The sequence below is a fragment of the Oncorhynchus nerka genome, linkage group LG16 (genome assembly GCF_034236695.1).
Source record: "Oncorhynchus nerka isolate Pitt River linkage group LG16, Oner_Uvic_2.0, whole genome shotgun sequence".
Taxonomy (NCBI): domain Eukaryota; kingdom Metazoa; phylum Chordata; class Actinopteri; order Salmoniformes; family Salmonidae; genus Oncorhynchus; species Oncorhynchus nerka.
In genome coordinates, this window is record NC_088411.1 from 41,684,021 (window position 1) to 41,707,473 (window position 23,453).

Below are 23,453 nucleotides of genomic sequence, written 5' to 3' on the forward strand. Positions count from 1 at the left end.
TCACTTCAGTATCACTGGTATCATGGCATGGATCACTTCAGTATCACTGGTATCATGGCATGGATCACTTCAGTATCACTGGTATCGTGGCATGGATCACTTCAGTATCACTGGTATCATGGCATGGATCACTTCAGTATCACTGGTATCGTGGCATGGATCACTTCAGTAGCACTGGTATCATGGCATGGATCACTTCAGTATCACTGGTATCGTGGCATGGATCACTTCAGTATCACGTAGCACTGGTATCATGGCAGACAACTACCAGCACTGACAAGGTCTGTAGTAAAAAAATAAAAATCAACTGGTCCATATTATGTGGAAGTAAACTTGTCAAAAATATATGTAAGTCTCAAAACAAAAAACAATTCACTTGGCTCCAGTTATTACCGGCAGTAATGTAGACGAATACGCGGAAAGAGCCCTGTTGTCATTCTTGAGGTACAGCCAAAGCATTTGTGTGTGGTACCACCACTGTTGGACAAACTACACACACACACACACACTTCTTAAATCATGAAAAAGAAGCATGTCTCTTCACTTGGCAGTTTTGAGCGAGTTCAAACCAGCCTGATCTCAAAGTATGGGAATGGAAAAAGAGAGTATTAGGCCAAGTCCCAATTCTCCACCCTTCTCCCAAAGTGAGCATTTCCAGACTCCACCGTCAAACCATTTAACAAATGGTGGAAACTCCCTTCAGCCAATGCATTCATCAACCTAATGATTTTAAATCCATGATGGGACTGTGCAAATTCAGACTTTGGCACAAGGGTGGACAATCGGGACAGTTACAATAACCTTTATTTAGGCACTTTCCATCCACTTTATATACTCTTTGTAAGCAGTTGCTCCCATCTGGGTCCTATTCACTAAGGTACCAAAACTGAAAAAAACTGAAAAAAAAAAGGAGGGACCATCTGAACTTGTCCAATAAGAAACGATTGTTTAAGTTTTCCATTGTAAAACATTTTTGCTACAGCGTGGTCTAAAAAGATCCTGTAAACTGTTCCATTACAAACCAGAGAGGCAGCAGCTGAGCTCAGCAGTCACCCTTCAGACTGGTATTAGAGAATGGTTTAAAGTGGCGTTGCAATGAGAAAACCTAACTATTCCATTATAGCTAGCTAATGCATGCACCATTAAAAAACACCAGATTACTGTGACTCCACTCTGCCTAGTTTCACTGTTATGCTAGGACCAAATTCAACCTCAATTCTATCTTTCTTTATAGGTACAAGTGAGGGGCGTAACAGGGTTAGTAGGCACGTGCCTTGAAAAGCAACCAAAACAATTATAAACATGATCGTAATCCAGAAAAAAGTCCATTGTTACAAAATAGAGAATCCAACACAAGAACAAGCGTAATCCATCCACAATACAAATAATTCAGATGACCCACGATTCAGATGACCCACGATTCAGATGACCCACGATTGAAAAACAGATGGGAGGAGAAAGGTCAGAAGATGGTGCCGGATGCTGGATTCTCCCCGTTCTGGAATGCTGTCATTACTAAAGGGGAGTGTTCCATGGGACACGGAGGGGGTAGGAGACACGGAGGGGGTAGAAGGAGACACGGAGGGGCAGGTGGACAGGATGCTGGATTCTCCCCGTTCTGGAATGCTGTCATCACTAAAGGGGGAGTGTTCCATGGGACACGGAGGGGGTAGAAGGAGACACGGAGGGGGTAGAAGGAGACACGGAGGGGGTAGAAGGAGACACAGAGGGGCAGGTGGACAGAGACTAAACATCCAGGCAGAAAACAGTCATAACAGACACATGCAGGTTTCTGAAGTGGCATTTTTGGGATGGAGGAAGGGAGTATCCAGGATCGGGTTCAAGGCACGAAACTCCTCCCCGCAGTGAAACAGGGAGGAACTATCTAATCTTGTCCAATAAAAAAATGTTTATTTTTGTTCTCGTTGCAAAGGGAAGTCTTTCAAATGTGTGACCTAATGAACACGACCCAAGTTCCCCTGGAGGAAGAGGGTAGAGGGCATTGGGTATCCAGGTTCCCCCAGGAGTAGAGGGGTGTCAAACTCATTCCACCGAGCGCCCAGTGGCTGCGGGTTTTTGTTTTTTTCCATTCAATTAAGACCTAGACATCCAGGTGAGGAGAGTTCTTTACTAATTAGTGACCTTAATTCATCAATCAAGTACAAGGGTGGAGCGAAAATCCATCGTGGAATGAGTTTGACACATGTGGGGTGGAGAGGAGGGGTATCCAGATTCCCTTCTGCTGGTCAGTATCCTGGTCCCAAATCCAGTTTGTGATTTTTCCTACTCCAGTCACGGTTTTGCACAAGGAGTCGGCAAGAGAGCAGAAACAGACTGGCGCCAAGCCCAGCTGGTCAGTGGTCTGGGAGGGTTGGTAAGAGACCAGTGGCTCAGCTGCTCTTGAAAAGCTCAATGCAGTCCTGCAGCAGAGACATGTTGTTCTGTTGTAAGGAGAGAGAACAGAGACATCAGTATCATATCCATAACAACAGGCATTTCACAAGGATAACGGCACAATATATACACACACCACGACCACATAACGTCAACCACAACTAGGCTTGGGCGGACTGTCATACTGACTTTGTGCCATACCCGGGGGTATTCGGTAATACCGGCACTGAGACGTTGTTTTCAAACCCCACTGAGACTGTGTAAAACGAAGGTTATCAATGCTAACAAGTACATGTAAAATCCCATGAATAAAAAATAAAAACCCATCAAAACAAAATGTTAACGAGCACATTGTAAACATTTAATAGTCTCTGACCTAAACAAGTAACTAAAAAAAATGCTACTCACAGATCGCTGCACGCACATAACATTACACAGCTCTTGAGCCAGGAGGGGATTCTCTGGTGTTAGCAAGCAAAGCTTGATGTTGCAAGAAGCGAACTAGCTACTAAATTATCAAGCCAAACTCCAGAACATTTATCACATGTTACAACAGTGAACTTAATAGTTGGCAGATATCTAACTGGTAAACATTTAGTAGTGAATTCCCTACAGTAACTAGATCACCTGGAACATGATGTACAACAGTGAGTGACTCACAAGGCTCAGGTCTCTAGTTGTGAATTCCCTACTGTAACTCACAAGGCTCAGGTCTCTAGTAGTGAATTCCCTACTGTAACTCACAAGGCTCAGGTCTCTAGTTGTGAATTCCCTACTGTAACTCACAAGGCTCAGGTCTCTAGTTGTGAATTCCCTACTGTAACTCACAAGGCTCAGGTCTCTAGTTGTGAATTCCCTACTGTAACTCACAAGGCTCAGGTCTCTAGTTGTGAATTCCCTACTGTAACTCACAAGGCTCAGGTCTCTAGTTGTGAATTCCCTACTGTAACTCACAAGGCTCAGGTCTCTTGTCGTTGTGTGCTTGTCAGCAAATAACACGTGATTGGAAACTATAACAGGAAGCTTCATAAATCAAAACATATCATGTGACATGTGAAAATGAAGAAGAACAAAGATCTTTTATCTCCTAACCTATTGCACAAGTTTACTGCAGGTACTGCATTTACTTTAAAGAGTAGCTATAAAATATTCAAACGTAATTCAAATAAAAAACGTCAAAAGAAATGGTTTCAACAGTATTGGAAAAACCATCCCATGTCTCTTCCCAAATCCCCAGAATATGGTATATACACGGTATACCGCACAAGCCTAAATCACTGCCACATAACATGAACCTCTAGCAAGGCAGTTGACCCCCAACAACTGCTCCTTGGACGGCGATAACGTGCATAGATTCAGGCAGTCCCCCGACACCTCTCTGATTCAGAGGGTTAAATGAGGAAGACATTTCGAATGGAATGCATTCAGTTGTGCAACTCACTAGGTATCCCGTTTCCCAACAACAATGTCGTGTTGTGCTTGGGCCTGGTCTAGCAGGTAAAGTATCCCGTTTCCCAACAACAATGTCGTGTTGTGCTTGGGCCTGGTCTAGCAGGTAAAGTATCCCGTTTCCCAACAACAATGTAGTGTTGTGCTTGGGCCTGGTCTAGCAGGTAAAGTATCCCGTTTCCCAACAACAATGTAGTGTTGTGCTTGGGCCTGGTCTAGCAGGTAAAGTATCCCGTTTCCCAACAACAATGTAGTGTTGTGCTTGGGCCTGGTCTAGCAGGTAAAGCCACCTGTAGCGTGCACATTCAAATAGTTTAAGTCGGAAGTTTACATACCCCTTAGCCAAATACATTTAAACTCAGTTTCACAATTTCTGACATTTAATCCTAGAAAAAAAAATCCCTGTTTTAGGTCAGTTAGGATCACCACTTTATTTTAAGAATGTGAAATGTTAGAATAATAGTAGAGAGAAATGATTTATTTCAGCTTTTATTTATTTCATCACATTCCCAGTGGGTCAGAAGTTTACATCCACTCAATTAGTATTTAGTAGCATTGTCTTTAAATTGTTTAATTTGGGTCAAACATTTCTGGTAGCCCTCCACAAGCTTCCCACAATAAGTTGGGTGAATTTTGGCCCATTCCTCCTGACAGGCTGGTGTAACAGAGTCAGGTTTGTAGGCCTCCATGCTCACACAGGCTTTTTCAGTTCTGCCCACAAATGTTCTATAGGATTGAGGTCAGGGCTTTGTGATGGCCACTTCCAATACCTTGACTTTGTTGTCCTTAAGCTATTTTGCCACAACTTTGGATGTATGCTTGGGGTCATTGTCCATTTGGAAGACCCATTTGCGACCAAGCTTCAACTTCCTGACTGATGTCTTGAGATGTTGCCTCAATATATCCACGTAATTTTCCTCCCTCGTGATGCCATCTATTGTGAAGTGCACCAGTCCCTCCTGCAGCAAAGCACCCCCACAACATGGTGCTGGCACCCCCGTGCTTCACGGTTGGGATGGTGTTCGTTGGCTTGCAAGCCTCCCCTTTTTCCTCCAAACATAACGATGGTCATTATGGCCAAACAGTTCTATTTTTGTTTCATCAGACCAGAGGACATTTCTCCAAAAAGTATGATCTTTGTCCCCATGTGCAGTTGCAAACTGTAGTCTGGCTTTTTTTTATGGCAGATATGGAACAGTGGCTTCTTCCTTGCTGAGTGGCCTTTCAGGTTATGTCAATATAGGAATCGTTTAACTGTGGATATAGATACTTTTGTACCGGTTTCCTCCAGCATCTTCACAAGGCCCTTTGCTGTTGTTCTGGGATTGATTTGCACTTTTCGCACCAAAGTGCGTTCATCTCTAGGAGACAGAACGCATCTCCTTCATGAGTGGTATGACGGCTGCGTGGTCCCATGGTGTTTATACTTGCGTAATATTGTTGGTACAGATGAATGTGGTACCTTCAGGCGTAGGGAAATTGCTCCCAAGTATGAACCAGACTTGTGGAGATCTACATTTTTTTTTCTTATGAGGTCTTGACTGAGTTCCTTTGATTTTCCCATAATGTCAAGCAAAGAGGCACTGAGTTTAAAGGTAGGCCTTGAAATACATCCACAGGTACACCTTCAATTGACTCAAAGGATGTCAATTAGCCTATCAGATGCTTCTAAAGCCATGACATTTTCTGGAATTTTCCAAGCTGTTTAAAGACAGTCAACTTAGCGTATGCAAACTTCTGACCCACTGGAATTACGATAGTGAATTATAAGTGAAATAATCTGTCTGTAAACAATTGTAGGAAAAATTACTTGTGTCATGCACAAAGTAGATGTCCTAAACGACTTGCCAAAACTATTGTTTGTTGACAAGAAACTTGTGGAGTGGTTGAAAAATGAGTTTTAATGACTCCAACCCAAGTGTATGTAAACTTACGACTTCAACTGTATATAGACATATGTACACACACACACACACACAGTACACGATAATGTGGGATTGAGTCGCTCTCTCCCCAATACATATAAAACACAGAAAGAAAAAAGGACAATGACTCTCCAGTCTGACCCACCTTAGCATGCTTAATCTCCAGCTCAGCCATCTCTATTAGATTCTTCCGGAAAGCCACCACTCTCCTGCCCTTAAAACTGGTCAGCTCTGTGAAGAGAACACCATGCTGTTAACTCACTGTACTGGATTACGTTACAACGTGTTTGCCCCAAACATACAGCCACACTGTGTAAAAAGGCATCTGAATACATTAGGTTCAGTTTGCTCCTAGCAGAACTCCACTAGGTGAAAAGTGAAATATCTGTGTTCACATACTCCCTAAAAGGACCTTTGATTAAAAAAAACTAGATGAAATAAAAAGGAACAGTTTCCAATGGAAGCATAGGACAGGCTTCACACACCTCTTTTCCCCGACTCAGAAAGCTTGTTAAACCTCTGCAGACACTGTTGTTGTTGGTCCTCCGCTGCAGCAACAGCTTTACTCTTCAGCCGGGCCTTATCCAGAGCCTTGTTACTGTTCTCATAGTCTGCCTGGGTCCTGGCCCGTCTGTACAACAGGTCCTGACACACAGACACACAGACACACAGCTTTACTCTTCAGCCGGGCCTTATCCAGAGCCTTGTTACTGTTCTCATAGTCTGCCTGGGTCCTGGCCCGTCTGTACAACAGGTCCTGACACACAGACACACAGCTTTACTCTTCAGCCGGGCCTTATCCAGAGCCTTGTTACTGTTCTCATAGTCTGCCTGGGTCCTGGCCCGTCTGTACAACAGGTCCTGACACACACGTTAATAAGGTAGGGTGGTATCCAGATGTTCATACCGTTTCTGTGCCATACCGGGGTTGATGGTATTACCGAATGTGCACACAACGGGGATTTATTTCAGTACAAATGTTTTTTTTTCTTATTATTTTTGGGACGTAAAAAACAAAAAAAAAAAACATTACGCAACAGAGATGATGATCCCGGAGGGGGTTGAATGTCTCTGCTGTGACCAAGAAGATTGATCTTGACATCTAGCCACTTCGCTAGCAAGTTTACAAACCAAATACATAGCTGGAGTCCTGAGCTGGATCTCATTTATTTGACACATCTTAGGATTTCTATACTTAACTTATAAGCAGAAACATCACTAATCTAGTGGTTTTCTATATGTGGTGACAATAAGCTTGTTATTTTCTTGTCCGTGAAATAAGTAATGTAACGTTTCCAGGTAATATAAGTAACACGCACGCCTATCGCGTTTCCAGGTAATGCAAGTAACAGGCACGCCTATCGCCTTTCCAGGTAATGCAAGTAACACGCACGCCTATCGCGTTTCCAGGTAATGCAAGTAACAGGCACGCCTATCGCGTTTCCAGGTAATGTAAGTAACAGGCACGCCTATCGCGTTTCCAGGTAATGTAAGTAACAGGCACGCCTATCGCGTTTCCAGGTAATGTAAGTAACACGCACGCCTATCGCGTTTCCAGGTAATGTAAGTAACAGGCACGCCTATCGCGTTTCCAGGTAATGTAAGTAACAGGCACGCCTATCACGTTTCCAGGTAATGTAACAGGCACGCCTATCACGTTTCCAGGTAATGTAAGTAACACGCACGCCTATCCAGGTAATGTAAGTAACACGCACGCCTATCCAGGTAATGTAAGTAACACGCACGCCTATCGTGTTTCCAGGTAATGTAACACGCCTATCGTGTTTCCAGGTAATGTAAGTAACACGCACGCCTATCACGTTTCCAGGTAATGTAAGTAACACGCACGCCTATCGTGTTTCCAGGTAATGTAAGTAACAGGCACGCCTATCACGTTTCCAGGTAATGTAAGTAACACGCACGCCTATCACGTTTCCAGGTAATGTAAGTAACACGCACGCCTATCGCATTTCCAGGTAATGTAAGTAACACGCACGCCTATCGCGTTTCCAGGTAATGTAAGTAACACGCACGCCTATCACGTTTCCAGGTAATGTAAGTAACACGCACGCCTATCCAGGTAATGTAAGTAACACGCACGCCTATCGCGTTTCCAGGTAATGTAAGTAACACGCACGCCTATCGCGTTTCCAGGTAATGTAACACGCACGCCTATCGCGTTTCCAGGTAATGTAACACGCACGCCTATCGCGTTTCCAGGTAATGTAACACGCCTGCCTATCGCGTTTCCAGGTAATGTAACACGCCTATCGCGTTTCCAGGTAATGTAAGTAACACGCACGCCTATCGCGTTTCCAGGTAATATAACACGCCTATCGCGTTTCCAGGTAATGTAACACGCCTATCGCATTTCCAGGTAATGTAAGTAACACGCACGCCTATCGCGTTTCCAGGTAATGTAAGTAACACGCACGCCTATCGCGTTTCCAGGTAATGTAAGTAACACGCACGCCTATCGCGTTTCCAGGTAATGTAACACGCCTGCCTATCGCATTTCCAGGTAATGTAAGTAACACGCCTGCCTATCGCATTTCCAGGTAATGTAAGTAACACGCCTGCCTATCGCGTTTCCAGGTAATGTAACACGCCTGCCTATCGCGTTTCCAGGTAATGTAACACGCCTATCGCGTTTCCAGGTAATGTAACACGCCTATCGCGTTTCCAGGTAATGTAACACGCCTATCGCGTTTCCAGGTAATGTAACACGCCTATCGCGTTTCCAGGTAATGTAACACGCCTATCGCGTTTCCAGGTAATGTAACACGCCTATCGCGTTTCCAGGTAATGTAACACGCCTATCGCGTTTCCAGGTAATGTAACACGCCTATCGCGTTTCCAGGTAATGTAACACGCCTATCGCGTTTCCAGGTAATGTAACACGCCTATCGCGTTTCCAGGTAATGTAACACGCCTATCGCGTTTCCAGGTAATGTAACACGCCTATCGCGTTTCCAGGTAATGTAACACGCCTATCGCGTTTCCAGGTAATGTAACACGCCTATCGCGTTTCCAGGTAATGTAAGTAACACGCACACCTATCGTGTTTCCAGGTGCATTTAGAATAAAACTATTCAATAGAATGAAATAAACTCCAGCACTCTGATGGTCTTGGATGTTCCACCAACAGTTGGATGGATCTCATACCAACAATTCAACGGTCAATAGAAGCTCATCGGGGTTTTGGAGAGAGAAACAGACTGGCAGACTAGAGGTGGCTCACCTTGGCTGCCTGGATGTCCCTCATGTAGTAGCGTAGCAGCTCTGTGAGCTTCAGCTCCTGGTCCGACGCCACTCTACCCTCCACTTTCTACAGGCAGGACCAGACAGAACACAGATTTCTATTTATATCTCGCTCCACCTGGTCACGCCAGAAGAAAGTGGAGGGTAGAGTGATGTCATAAATAAAAATCTGTGTTCTATGACATCACAGGCCCAGCTCTGGAACCAACAGGACCCTGAACAGCTTCTAACCCCCGTTATAAGACTGCCAGTTAGATAGTTAACCAATAGCTACCCGGACTATCTACACTGACCCTCTTTTTAACACATCAAATACACTGCTGCTACTGTCTATTATCTATCCTGCGTGTCTAGTCACTTTACACCTGGCTATATGTACATTTAACATCAATGACCTCGTACCCCTGCAAATGGACTCTGTACTGGTACCCTGTGTATATTGCCAAGTTATCATTACTCATTGTGTATTTATTCCTCATATTGTCATCTTTCCATTATTTCTCTCTGCATTGTTGTGAAGGGCCTGTAATTAAGCATTGCCCTGTTAGTCTACACCTGTTGTTAAGAAGCCTGTGACAGGTACAGTTTGATTTGAGATGGGACACTACCACCATGGTCAGACACATACAAAATAACACCGTAGCCTTTCGTGAACTAACACTCACACTTGACTTTTCATTACTAGCTGATGGCTACTTTGAGGAAAAATGTACTTCCTATGACTGAGAAATGTGGCTGTCTCACCTAGATATCTGAAGATGAATACAATAACTTAAAGTCGCTGTGGATAAGAGCATCTGCTAGATCATTAATCACTTTACATGTTACAAAAAATAAATACATATATATATATATATATTTTACAAAAAAAAGTGAAATATACACAGCTCAAAAGCAAACACAAGTGTTTAAATGTATTGCTGACTTCACAAAATGAATTTTGATGAAAATGGACAATAGTTGAGGAGGAGTGCAGAAGATCAACACTGTGGCTCTTACCCGGAGTTTCTCAAACAGGTCAGATAACTTCTCAAAGTGCCTGAAGGGAACACACAAACCTATAAAATAGTTGAGCAAACTTTCTTTTTCATTTGTTGTTTTCTCCTTCTGATACTGGGGTAGATTTGTAAAAAAAGAAACATTAATTTTGTAACAAGGTCCCCGTGCTGTAATATATTGATATTGTTTACTCACTTTTTAAGTGCTGTGTTGTCATCGACAGAGAAACTGTTCAAAGTAGAAGAGATGTGGATGTAATCATCAGCAACATCTGAAACAAAGAGAGAAAACAAGATAATCAACACCCCCGTATGGATAACAGAGTGGAAGAAGTTGCACCACATATCCTGCTGGTCATCTATGAATGTTAGAACTTCTTAAAACTATCATGTACTCTTAAATCTCTACACGGTACAACCAGAAGAGGACATGTTCCTCTCCACTACAGCCAGAAGAACATGGTTCTAGCTACAGCCAGAAGAGGACATGCCTCCCCTCTGAGCCTGGTTCCTCTCTACACGGTACAGCCAGAAGACTGGCCACCCCTCAGAGCCTGGTTCCTCTCTAGCTGGTACAGCCAGAAGAGGACAGGCCACCCCTCTGAGCCTGGTTCCTCTCTACCTGGTACAGCCAGAAGACTGGCCACCCCTCAGAGCCTGGTTCCTCTCTAGCTGGTACAGCCAGAAGAGGACAGGCCACCCCTCAGAACATGGCTGGTACAGCCAGAAGAGGACAGGCCACCCCTCTGAGCCTGGTTCCTCTCTACCTGGTACAGCCAGAAGACTGGCCACCCCTCAGAGCCTGGTTCCTCTCTAGCTGGTACAGCCAGAAGAGGACAGGCCACCCCTCTGAGCCTGGTTCCTCTCTAGCTGGTACAGCCAGAAGAGGACAGACCACCCCTCAGAACATGGTTCCTCTCTACCTGGTACAGCCAGAAGAGGACAGGCCACCCCTCAGAACATGGTTCCTCTCTACACGGTACAGCCAGAAGAGGACAGGCCACCCCTCAGAACATGGTTCCTCTCTACACGGTACAGCCAGAAGAGGACAGGCCACCCCTCAGAACATGGTTCCTCTCTACACGGTACAGCCAGAAGAGGACAGGCCACCCCTCAGCCTTGTTATTTGGAGTTTTAGACTGTGTATCTTTAAAAGCACTTTGTTACAACTGCTGATGTAATAAAAGAGCTTTATAAAAATAAATGGGGGGGGTTGTTCTTATCAATAACAAGAAAGCAAAGAGATATTTCCTATTGATATTTGACAACAGATGTTTGTTGGTGTTGTTATCATAGTCCTACTTTTGTGGGAGCGGGTCATCTTCTCCGCCCTGGCAGTGGAGTCTTTGATCTTGGACGAATAATCAAGCAGGAAGGTCTTCTCCTGCTCAAAGAAATCATCTACTTCCTGCAAGAAAAATTATTTAAAAAGCAAGGGTTGGAACTGGTTCAGGGAACAGACAAACGGAACCCCGGAAAGAAAGTGATCAATACTGTTCTAGAACAGAACCGTTATTTTAAAAGCATGTAGTTCCACGTAAGAAATGGTGACAAAGAGCCTATGCAAAGTCCTCAATGTCACTCAGAAACGTATTCCAGCATCTGCCTGCAAGCTGAAAATCCTGTTTAGACTTCCTTTGTTTTGGTTGGAACCGGTTCACAACTTTATTTTGCTGGTCGGAGGAAAAAAAAAAAAAAAAAAGGGGGTTCTGTTCAGATCAAAAAGTTCCAACCAGCATCAACCTTCTGCCTAAGATACAGCCACACAAACAATGTCATATCTTCATTGTGGATATGAAGGGCCCTGCTCGGCTGTGTCTCGTTCTTTGAGTCTGCTGCTGTAATGCATTGTATGGTTTTCCTCTATCTAGTTTTTAAATGCATAGCAGACCTCACAAAATGGATTTCCACGTAAATCCACAGTAAAAGCATTGGAATTACAGTGCCTTGCGAAAGTATTCGGCCCCCTTGAACTTTGCGACTTTTTGCCACATTTCAGGCTTCAAACATAAAGATATAAAACTGTATTTTTTTGTGAAGAATCAACAACAAGTGGGACACAATCATGAAGTGGAACAACATTTATTGGATATTTCTAACTTTTTTAACAAATCAAAAACTGAAAAATTGGGCGTGCAAAATTATTCAGCCCCTTTACTTTCAGTGCAGCAAACTCTCTCCAGAAGTTCAGTGAGGATCTCTGAATGATCCAATGTTTACCTAAATGACTAATGATGATAAATACAATCCACCTGTGTGTAATCAAGTCTCCGTATAAATGCACCTGCACTGTGATAGTCTCAGAGGTCCGTTAAAAGCGCAGAGAGCATCATGAAGAACAAGGAACACACCAGGCAGGTCCGAGATACTGTTGTGAAGAAGTTTAAAGCCGGATTTGGATACAAAAAGATTTCCCAAGCTTTAAACATCCCAAGGAGCACTGTGCAAGTGATAATATTGAAATGGAAGGAGTATCAGACCACTGCAAATCTACCAAGACCTGGCCGTCCCTCTAAACTTTCAGCTCATACAAGGAGAAGACTGATCAGAGATTCAGCCAAGAGGCCCATGATCACTCTGGATGAACTGCAGAGATCTACAGCTGAGGTGGGAGACTCTGTCCATAGGACAGCAATCAGTCGTATATTGCACAAATCTGGCCTTTATGGAAGAGTGGCAAGAAGAAAGCCATTTCTTAAAGATATCCATAAAAAGTGTTGTTTAAAGTTTGCCACAAGCCACCTGGGAGACACACCAAACATGTGGAAGAAGGTGCTCTGGTCAGATGAAACCAAAATTGAACTTTTTGGCAACAACGCAAAACGTTATGTTTGGCGTAAAAGCAACACAGCTCATCACCCTGAACACACCATCCCCACTGTCAAACATGGTGGTGGCAGCATCATGGTTTGGGCCTGCTTTTCTTCAGCAGGGACAGGGACGATGGTTAAAATTGATGGGAAGATGGATGGAGCCAAATACAGGACCATTCTGGAAGAAAACCTGATGGAGTCTGCAAAAGACCTGAGACTGGGATGGAGATTTGTCTTCCAACAAGACAATGATCCAAAACATAAAGCAAAATCTACAATGGAATGGTTCAAAAATAAACATATCCAGGTGTTAGAATGGCCAAGTCAAAGTCCAGACCTGAATCCAATCGAGAATCTGTGGAAAGAACTGAAAACTGCTGTTCACAAATGCTCTCCATCCAACCTCACTGAGCTCGAGCTGTTTTGCAAGGAGGAATGGGAAAAAAATTCAGTCTCTCGATGTGCAAAACTGATAGAGACATACCCCAAGCGACTTACAGCTGTAATCGCAGCAAAAGGTGGCGCTACAAAGTATTAACTTAAGGGGGCTGAATAATTTTGCACGCCCAATTTTTCAGTTTTTGATTTGTTAAAAAAGTTTGAAATATCCAATAAATGTCGTTCCACTTCATGATTGTGTCCCACTTGTTGTTGATTCTTCACAAAAAAAATGTGAAAAAATGCAGTTTTATATCTTTATGTTTGAAGCCTGAAATGTGGCAAAAGGTCGCAAAGTTCAAGGGGGCCGAATACTTTCGCAAGGCACTGTATTTGACATTGAAGCCATTAGTGCTGCTACAAATCACCTTACGTTGAAAAATAACTACTCATTACTATCTGTAGATCGGTCAGTCAGCATTTACCCACAACGCATCATGGATTTGATGCGCTCGAAACAGAGCTATTGTATGATATTAGGAGGCCACACCACCTTTATCCCTGAGATGATGACCTCATCAGCACTCTTCACCATGTTCTTAAAGAAACTCCCAAACGTCTCCTTGGCATTTTTCCTCCGTACGCTCAGCTACACGGACCAATCACAGGAAGGGAAAGGACTTACTCGGGAGACATGACTCAGCTAATGACACCACAGTACAAGTTCGCAACATAACATTGATTACGTGAACCGCAAAGTTCCTCTTGTGGAGCCTTTTTTTTTGTTCCAAATAGGAATGAAGAGGATTCAGCAATAAGTGTCACACAAACAAAACCATCTCAGCTGACACCTAGTTGACTAACAGCTCCCCTGACAGAGAGAATGCACCTCTCCCTACTCCCCCATCGCTCTCCATCTCCCCCCTACAGTACCGTCTCCCCCTCCTACAGTACCGTCTCCCCCCCCTACAGTACCGTCTCCCCCTACAGTACCGTCCCCCCTCCCTCCCCCTACAGTACCGTCCCTCCCTCCTACAGTCCCTCCCTCCGTCTCCCCCCTCCTACAGTACCGTCTCCCCTCCTACAGTACCGTCTCCCCCTCCTACAGTACCGTCTCCCCTCCCAGTCCCTCCCTCCTACAGCACCGTCCCTCCCTCCTACAGCACCGTCTCCCCCTCCTACAGCACCGTCTCCCCCTCCTACAGCACCGTCTCCCCTCCTACAGCACCGTCTCCCCCTCCTACAGCACCGTCTCCCCCCTCCTACAGCACCGTCCCTCCCTCCTACAGCACCGTCCCTCCCTCCTACAGCACCGTCCCTCCCTCCTACAGCACCGTCTCCGTCTCCCCCTCCTACAGTACCGTCTCCGTCTCCCCCTCCTACAGCACCGTCCCTCCCTCCTACAGCACCGTCTCCCCTCCTACAGTACCGTCTCTCCCTCCTACAGTACCGTCTACCCCCTCCTACAGTACCGTCCCTCCCTCCTACAGCACCGTCCCTCCCTCCTACAGCACAGTCCCTCCCTCCTACAGCACCGTCTCCCCTCCTACAGCACAGTCTCCCCTCCTACCGTCTCTCCCTCCACCGTCTCCCCCTCCTACAGCACCGTCTCCCCTCCTACAGCACCGTCCCTCCCTCCTACAGCACCGTCTCTCCCTCCTACAGCACCGTCTCTCCCTCCTACAGCACCGTCTCTCCCTCCTACAGCACCGTCCCCCCTCCTACAGTCTCCCCCTCCTACAGCACCGTCTCCGTCTCCCCTCCTACAGCACCGTCTCTCCCTCCTACAGTACAGTCTCTCCCTCCTACAGTACAGTCTCTCCCTCCTACAGTACCGTCTCCCTCCTACAGCACCGTCCCTCCCTCCTACAGTACAGTCTCCCTCCTACAGCACCGTCCCTCCCTCCTACAGTACCGTCTCTCCCTCCTACAGCACCGTCTCTCCCTCCTACAGCACCGTCCCCCTCCTACAGCACCGTCCCCCTCCTACAGCACCGTCCCTCCCTCCTACAGCACCGTCCCTCCCTCCTACAGCACCGTCTCCTCCCTCCTACAGCACCGTCTCTCCCTCCTACAGCACCGTCTCTCCCTCCTACAGCACCGTCTCCTCCCTCCTACAGCACCGCTCTCATCTCCCTCCTACAGCACCGTCTCTCCCTCCTACAGCACCGTCTCCCCTCCTACAGCACCGTCCCCCTCCTACAGCACCGTCCCTCCCTCCTACAGCACCGTCCCCCCCTCCCTCCTACAGCACCGTCTCTCCCTCCTACAGCACCGTCTCTCCGTCTCTCCCTCCTACAGCACCGTCCTCCCTCCTACAGCACCGTCCTCCCTCCTACAGCACCGTCTCTCCCTCCTACAGCACCGTCTCTCCTACTCCCCCACCGTCCCTCCCTCCTACAGCTCTCCATCTCTCCCTCCTACAGCACCGTCCCTCCCTCCTACAGCACCGTCTCCCCCTCCTACAGCACCGTCCCCCTCCTACAGCACCGTCCTCCCTCCTACAGCACCGTCTCCCCCTCCTACAGCACCGTCTCCCCCTCCTACAGTACCGTCTCCCCCTCCTACAGTACCGTCCCTCCCTCCTACAGCACCGTCCCTCCCTCCTACAGTAGTCTCTCCCTCCTACAGTACCGTCCCTCCCTCCTACAGTACAGTCCCTCCCTCCTACAGTACAGTCCCTCCCTCCTACAGTACCGTCCCTCCCTCCTACAGTACAGTCCTCCCTCCTACAGTACTGACCAGAGAGTAGTGTTCAGTAGGCACAACATGGAAGAAAATGGCTCAAAAACAGAGGTACTATCTGAACTGTAAATAACAGAACATTCCTTTTCCATTGCTAAATGTTTTTGCTATGGTATGCTCTAATGAACGAGTACACAGTCTGTTTTCTTGGTTTCATTCTCCAAGTGTCAAACTCACATCCTGGTCATACTCCAGGAATATCTGGAAGTTTCTGTCCTTGCTCAGGATGGGGTGAGAAGATAGACGCTGCAGAAATACTTCGTGGACTTGAACAGTCTTCTTGAAAACAGCCAGGTACTCACTGGAAGAGAGACAGTAGACAACCAATTACTAACTGACGGAGCTCACAGACTGATCACCAGAATCTTTCCCACAGGAATCATTAAGCACAAGCTTTAAGAGAAACAAATAAATATATATATATATATATTTTTAAATGTGCCAATTAAGCTTTGGACACAATGACAAGGGTGGAAACTCACGCCTCTAACTCCTGTTTCATCTTGGTGTATTCCTCCTTGGTCATGGTGGCTTCTCCCTCGCCCAGTTTATGCATCTTCTCCCTGGCGCTCTCAAAGTCTGGCTTCGGGGGCGCTGGAGGGATCTGGACAGATAGGGAGGAGAGGCGAGTGGATGAAGTTTCTGGTAAGATTTCTTACACCAGCTACCAGCAACCTCCTATTACCCACAGACATAATTCCTGTACACAGAGCTGTAATAAAAAAACTCAGTTGATAGAGTCGATGCTATTAAAATCACGTGAGCAGACACTACAGAGTCCTCTGCACTTTCCCCTTCATCAAATAACATTTATCAGTGGAGGACGGCTCATTATCATTATTATTAGGAACGGAGTGAATGGAATGGCATCAAACACATGGAAACCACGTGTTCGATGTATTTGATACCATTCCACTTCAGCCATTACCACGAGCCACTCCTCCCCAATTAAGGTGCCACCAGCCTCCTGTGATTTACATGTAATGACAGACTGTGAACTTGTGACATGACAGTCAACTATAAATAAGTGGCGTGTGTTTCGTAGACCAGCGATTCTGGTGGGTCACGACCTGCTTTGAACAGGTCACGAGTGCCGGAGCAAAAATATATTTTTTTATGGAAAATGAAAATAAATCAAATGAAAATGAATAGATTTTTTTTTTCCATTAAAAATTATATAACGCAAAAGAAAGAAAGAAATGTCCTCTCACGATCAACTGCGTTTATTTTCAGCAAACTTAACATGTGTACCTGTCCCGCAGGTGTGATGATCAGATGTACCAATATTGTGCAGGTGTTGTTACACGTGGTCTGCCACTGTGAGGACGATCAGCTGTCCGTCCTGTCTTAGGCGCCTCACAGTACAGACATTGCAAATTATTGCCCTGGCCACATCTGCAGTCCTCATGCCTCCTTGCAGCATGCCTAAGGCAGGTTCACACAGATGAGCAGAGAGCCTGGGCATCTTTGGTTTGGTGTTTTTCATAGTCAGTAGAAAGGCCTCTTTAGTGCCCTAAGTTTTCATAACTGTGACCTTAATTGCCTACTGTCTGTAAGCTGTTAATGTCTTAACGACCGTTCCACAGGTTCATGTTCATTCATTGTTTATGGTTCATTGAACAAGCATGAGAAACAGTGTTTAAACCCTTTACAATGAAGATCTGTGAAGTTATTTGGATTTTCACAAATTATCTATGAAAGACAGGGTCCCGAAAAAGGAACGTTTCTTTTTCACACACACAAAACACACACACGGGGTTAAGCGGGTGGATGTTAAGGAGCGTGTTTGGTCAAGTTATGACCTGCCTGTCGCCTCTCCCGAGCAGCAATGAGACAAAAATCGAAAAAAGGCGGTGTAAAATACAAAAATAAATACTCTAGTCTGAACTTAAACCCAGTAGAAATTGTGTAGAAATTATAATTAACTTAATATAGAGCTATTAGCAACACCATTTTGGTAGATTTTTGTGGTTTCAAACCAGTGAGTTAAACATTCTTCAGGGATATTGACAAGGAAAGGGGTGGGAATTTTGGTCCCTTGTCATATAGTTGCTACATTTAATATCTATAGAGCATCAGTTTTCCTGATTGTATTTTGGCTACAAAAAAAAATTGCGATGTGAATATTGGTTCGCAACAGACAGACGACTTGTTTAAATTTGGGTCCCGATGCAAAACCGGTTGAGAAACCACTGATATAGACTACTCAAGTCCCTCCCGATGAGACTAGCGTAGTCTCAAACCAGTGTGTGTGTTTGGTGGATTTAACAGGGCACTCACGATGAGCCCAGCGTAGTCTCAAACCAGTGTGTGTGTTTGGTGGATTTAACAGGGCACTCACGATGAGCCCAGCGTAGTCTCAAACCAGTGTGTGTGTTTGGTGGATTTAACAGGGCACTCACGATGAGCCCAGCGTAGTCTCAAACCAGTGTGTGTGTTCGGTGGATTTAACAGGGCACTCACGATGAGCCCAGCGTAGTCTTCAGTTTCAACCAGAGCGTCATGGAGCCAGATAAAGTCCTCATGTTGCCTAGGAACAGAGAAGTCTGGCTTCTGAAAGGAGCTCAGGGTGGTCTGGTGAGACAGACAGACAAGACAATTCAAGTCAATTAAACATAAACATTAAATATAACAATTAAATTAAATTAATTAAATTAATAACAATTAAAGCATTAACAACAAAACAAAAAATACACAGAGAACAAAAAATATGAAAGCAGCATGTAAAGTGTTGGTCCCATGTTCCATGGGGCTCTCGAGTGGTGCAGTGGTGCTAAGGCACTGCATCTCAGCGCTAGAGGAGTCACTACAGTCCCTGGTTCGATTCCAGGCCCTATCACAACTGGTCATGATTGGAGTCCCATAGGGTGGGGTGGGCGCACAATAGGCCCAGCGTCGTCATTGTTAATAAGAATTTGTTCTTAACTAGTTGCTCCTACCCTCTACTTTTTTGAACATTTTGTTAAAAATCGCGCAACATTTCAGCGCCCTGCTACTCATGCCAGGAATATAGTACGTTCATATGGTTAGAATGTGTGGATAGGAAACCCTCGGACGTTTTTAAAACTGGTTAAATCACGACTGTGGCTATAACATAACGTGCGTTACATCGGAAAGCGCAGGAAAACCTGATCACAGAAAATGGAAATAAATATCCTTGCGCCACTTCCAGCAATTGTTAACAGTGAGCCGAATTAGATAAGACCGAGCATTCAACTCCCACAGCATCCCCATGTTGTCTAGAGTCTTGTGAATTGAATCATCTTTGATTCTTGGTTGAACCGAAACAGGGGCACCACTTACCTCCAGTCTCCGCCCAGATCATTTCGGAAGAGCTCTCTCGTGAAATTTTTTCCAAGACGACAGCTAATGATTTTTACATCGCCTACGGATGATTTTTATCGCTTATTAACGTTTACTAATACCTAAAGTAGCATTACAAACGTATTTCGAAGTGTTTTGTGAAAGTTTATCGTCTACTTTTTGAATTTTAAAAATGACGTTACGTTGTGAAATCGCTGTTTTTTTCGTTTATCACACAGTCTACATATAACGATATCTTGGCTTTATATGGCCCGATTTAATCGAAATAAAGACCCAATAGTGTTTATGGGACATCTAGGAGTGCCAACAAAGAAGATGGTGAAAGGTAATGAATGTTTTCTATTTTATTGTGCGGTTTGTGTAACGCCGAAATGCTAATTATTTTGTTTACGTCCCCTGCTGTGCTTTTGTGTTGTAGTGTATTGCTGCATGCTATCAGATAATAGCTTCTCATGCTGTCGCCGAAAAGCATTTTAAAAATCTGACTTGTTGCCTGGATTCACAACGAGTGTAGCTTTAATTTGATACCCTGCATGTGTATTTTAATGAACTTTTGAGTTTTAACTAATACTATTAGCATTTAGCGTAGCGCATTTGCATTTCCAGAGCTCTAGTTGGGACGCAAGCGTCCCAAGTAGAAGCAAGAGGTTAACTGACTTGTCTAGTTAAATTAAATGTTCCATTCACACACACAAAAAAATAAACGTATTTTGCAGACCAATTTGTTTACCTTATGCTGGGGACAATAAAAGGACACCATTTTTTTTGCAGTTTTGTCACACAATACAATGCCACAAGCGTCTCAAAATTTGATGGACGTCATTTTAGAGAATTTAGCAGTAAGTCCAACTGGCCTCAACAGCAGACCACTTGTATGGCATAGTGTGCCCCATGGCGGGGTTGGGGTTATGGCATGGGCAGACATAACCTACGGATAACGAACACAATTGCATTTTCTCAATGGCAATCTGAACGCACAAAAATACCACGACGAGATCCATCATAAGACCCCCCCCCCCTTTTTAAAAAAGATATCTGTGACCAACAGATGCATATCTGTATTCCCAGTCATGTGAAATCCATAGATTAGGACCTAATGAATTTATTTCAATTCCTCATATGAACTGTAACGCAGTAAAAATGTATGAAATTGTTGCATGTTGCGTTTATATTTTTTTGTTCAGTATACTTCAGATCAAATAAATCAGAGGGATAAAAACTGTTAAATAGTGTTTAACAGATACCTTGGTGTGGACAGTGAACTTGACTTTGTCTCGTTCGCAGAGTGCATCAGGAATGTCGATGAGTAGAGAGGTGTCGTTGTTTAGGTCCACAGACACAGAGAGGGCCTAAGAGAGGGGAACAGAATCAAGGACAAGGTTTCACAACTACCAGTTGGCAGAATCATTCATCTGTAAAAACATGTTATATATGCTTGTATGTGAGACAGAAAGTCAACTGAATAGCTCTCATCTATACTGTTCCTAGGCCGCCATTGAAAATAAGAATTTGTTCTTAACTGACTTGCCTGGTTAAAAAAAAGGTACAATTAAAAAGATGAGGGAATTCACAGGAAGGGAATGCTGTCTGTTATGCTATGTGAGGCCTGGACAACAAGTGTCCTAGACACTACCTATGAGACATGGGAGTAGATTACAGCGGACCATGTCTCAGGGCTACCTAGTCTAAACTCCATAACACATTCTTGAAAACCTTACTGTTGACTACCCATGCACTATTGAATGTGACCTTAGACAGTACAGGACAGAGTGGAGAGGTGAATACAGGTAGGCCTAACAAACAAAAGCTCTTTTTCGCTTTAGAGTGGATTACCAGTAACTCCCATTACTCTTCACCGAATTCAAAGAAAGTCCTGTGATATGTGACTCATACTTATGATTGAATAACTCCAGCCGTTTTCCCAAAACAAGTTAGTCAGGGTTCCCAAGAGTCCGCTAGTGTACGTTTCTACTAGCCTGGTCCCAGATCTGTTGGTGCCATCTTACCACTCCCTATGGTTATTGTTGTCAAGGCTAAATATCTCCCATCTGAACGACTGTTTTTTGTTTGAGTGGGTGAAATCTAATTTGATGAGAAGCATTGATCATAAACTTGATCCAGATGTTATGATTCAGAGACACAGGCTAGTACCGTGTGAATGATCCACAGCCTATTCGTAGTTTCACCATACCACTGCCTGAACTCTGATACTCAGCTTTGCAAAGTCAACAGAAATCAAAGGACTGGAAATTTATTTCCTCTTTAAAGTCTCACAGGAAATGAAAAATAAGGGATTTTTTTTTTTTTACTAAACCACAGGCCTTTCCAATTCCAAGCAACTCCATATGTAAGCCATCTGAGTTCTCCCTTCATAGGCCAGGACAATATGCTTTGCACATAACATTGCGATTGATTGTGCACCAAAGAATATGCAATGCAAAAAGTAACCTGTTAGTGCCATGTTGCAAGTCCCCCAAAGGCAATGGTTCGCTCACTGGTCTGTGCACCATACTGGGTAAAAAAATCAACAGCCATCTAGCCACATATCATTCCAAATATAGTGATTGGGAGGAAACTGCAGGAGCATAAATTGAACCAGCAAGACTGGTCTGACATTATTAAAGAAGCCAATGCACTGCCCTCTGTGCCATAAAAGCCCAGCTTTTTGTAGAGAGCCTACAATATCAAGCATTTTATGTCAAAACTAAAGTAGCCTAAATTGGTGACTATACAATAAATGCATAATATTGTGAAAATAACATTAAATGATGAAGTAGCTAGGTAACGTTAACTAGCTAGACCAATACCAAAGAAAATGGAATGCTTTCTATACCATCTCTGCTAATAATACTAACGTTTATGCAGTGGTGGGAAAAGTACTCAATTCTCATACTTGAGTAAAAGTGAAGATCCCTTAATAGAAAATAACTCCGGTAAAAGTCACCCAGCAAAATACTACTTGAGAAACTCTAAAAGTATTTGGGTTTTAAATATATTTAAGTATCAGAAGTGAATTGAAGTGCAAAAATGTACTTAAGTAACAAAGGAAAAAAATAATTTCAAATTCCTTTTAGTAAGTAAACCAGACGGCACAATTTGTTTGTATTGACAGCCAGGGGCATGCTCCAAAACTCAGACATCATTTACAAACGAAACATGTGTGATTAGTGAGTCAACCAGAACAGAGGAAGTAGGGATGACCACATGTTCACTTGATAAGTGTGTGAATTGGAACATTTTCCCGTCAAAGTGTAATGAGTACTTTTGGGTGTCAGGGAAAGTAAAGTGTATGGAGTAAGAAGTACATTATTCTCTTTAGGAATGTAGTGAAGTAAACGTTTCCCAAAAATTGGAATAGTAAAGTACAGATACACCCCCCAAAAAAAAGTGGAGAAAAATAGACCCTAGCCTGATAAGTAGTACTTTAAAATATTTGTACTTAAAACTTTACACCACTGCGTTTACCACACCATGGGGCGGCAGGTAGCCTAGTGGTTAGAGCGTTGGCCAAGTAACCGAAAGATGAGGTTAAAAAAATAAAATAAAAAAGGCAGGTTCTCCCGGGAGGCCGTCATTGTAAATAAGAGTTTGTTCTTAACTGACTTGCCTAGTTAAATAAAGGTTCAATTTAAAAACAAAATGTTCGTTATAGTTAAGTTAGATAGTGTTTCAGTTCATTAGCTAGTCCGCTAAGTTATCAAAGATTGTACGAATAACGTTAGCTAGCTAAATAACGTACCGTTGTATAAAGTGAGCCGTCTCATAAACTTCCTAGCTAGCTAAATTGTCTTATCTAACTACAGCTAGCTAGCTAACGTTTCGTTAACCAAATAGCTGACGTTATTCACGTATATCACTCATAACTTACCTTTTCTTTGTCACTATCATCAATGGTAGACGTCATGATTGTTATATAAAATGTATATCTACAATAAAAACGTACAGATCGTGTGCCACAAATCTATATTAGCTAGCTTCTGAAAACACCCCGCACCAACAGTCCCATAACAGATACATCCCGCCCACTGATTCGCACTGATGTTTTTGATTGGACAACGTTTCTGAACGTCAATCAAAATAGTTCGTTGCTTTTTTTGTTGTTGATTCAACGCACGTGTCATTTAAAACATACCGATACAACAATTAAACATCATAAATTATTACAT

General features: G+C 44.0%; 1 protein-coding gene across 2 annotated transcripts; it reads right to left on the reverse strand.

Moving 5' to 3' along the window:
* Positions 1 to 786: 786 nt before the first annotated feature.
* Positions 787 to 23,314, reverse strand: LOC115144470 (sorting nexin-5-like). Of its 2 annotated transcripts, XM_029685532.2 has the most exons (13): positions 23,156 to 23,313; positions 20,532 to 20,636; positions 18,427 to 18,537; positions 16,446 to 16,567; positions 16,141 to 16,264; positions 13,772 to 13,867; positions 11,330 to 11,435; positions 10,224 to 10,299; positions 10,029 to 10,068; positions 9,010 to 9,096; positions 6,254 to 6,413; positions 5,914 to 5,999; positions 787 to 2,441 (listed from the first exon to the last, which is right to left on the reverse strand). In XM_029685532.2, the coding sequence occupies exons 1-13, from the start codon at positions 23,189 to 23,191 to the stop codon at positions 2,391 to 2,393; spliced, it is 1,200 nt and encodes a 399-aa protein (XP_029541392.1). In that variant the 5' UTR covers positions 23,192 to 23,313; the 3' UTR covers positions 787 to 2,390. The 2 variants fall into 2 exon arrangements, with proteins under 2 accessions (XP_029541392.1, XP_064858758.1); XM_065002686.1 differs by lacking the exons at positions 787 to 2,441; positions 5,914 to 5,999 and having other exon boundaries at positions 6,352 to 6,629; positions 23,156 to 23,314.
* Positions 23,315 to 23,453: the final 139 nt, after the last annotated feature.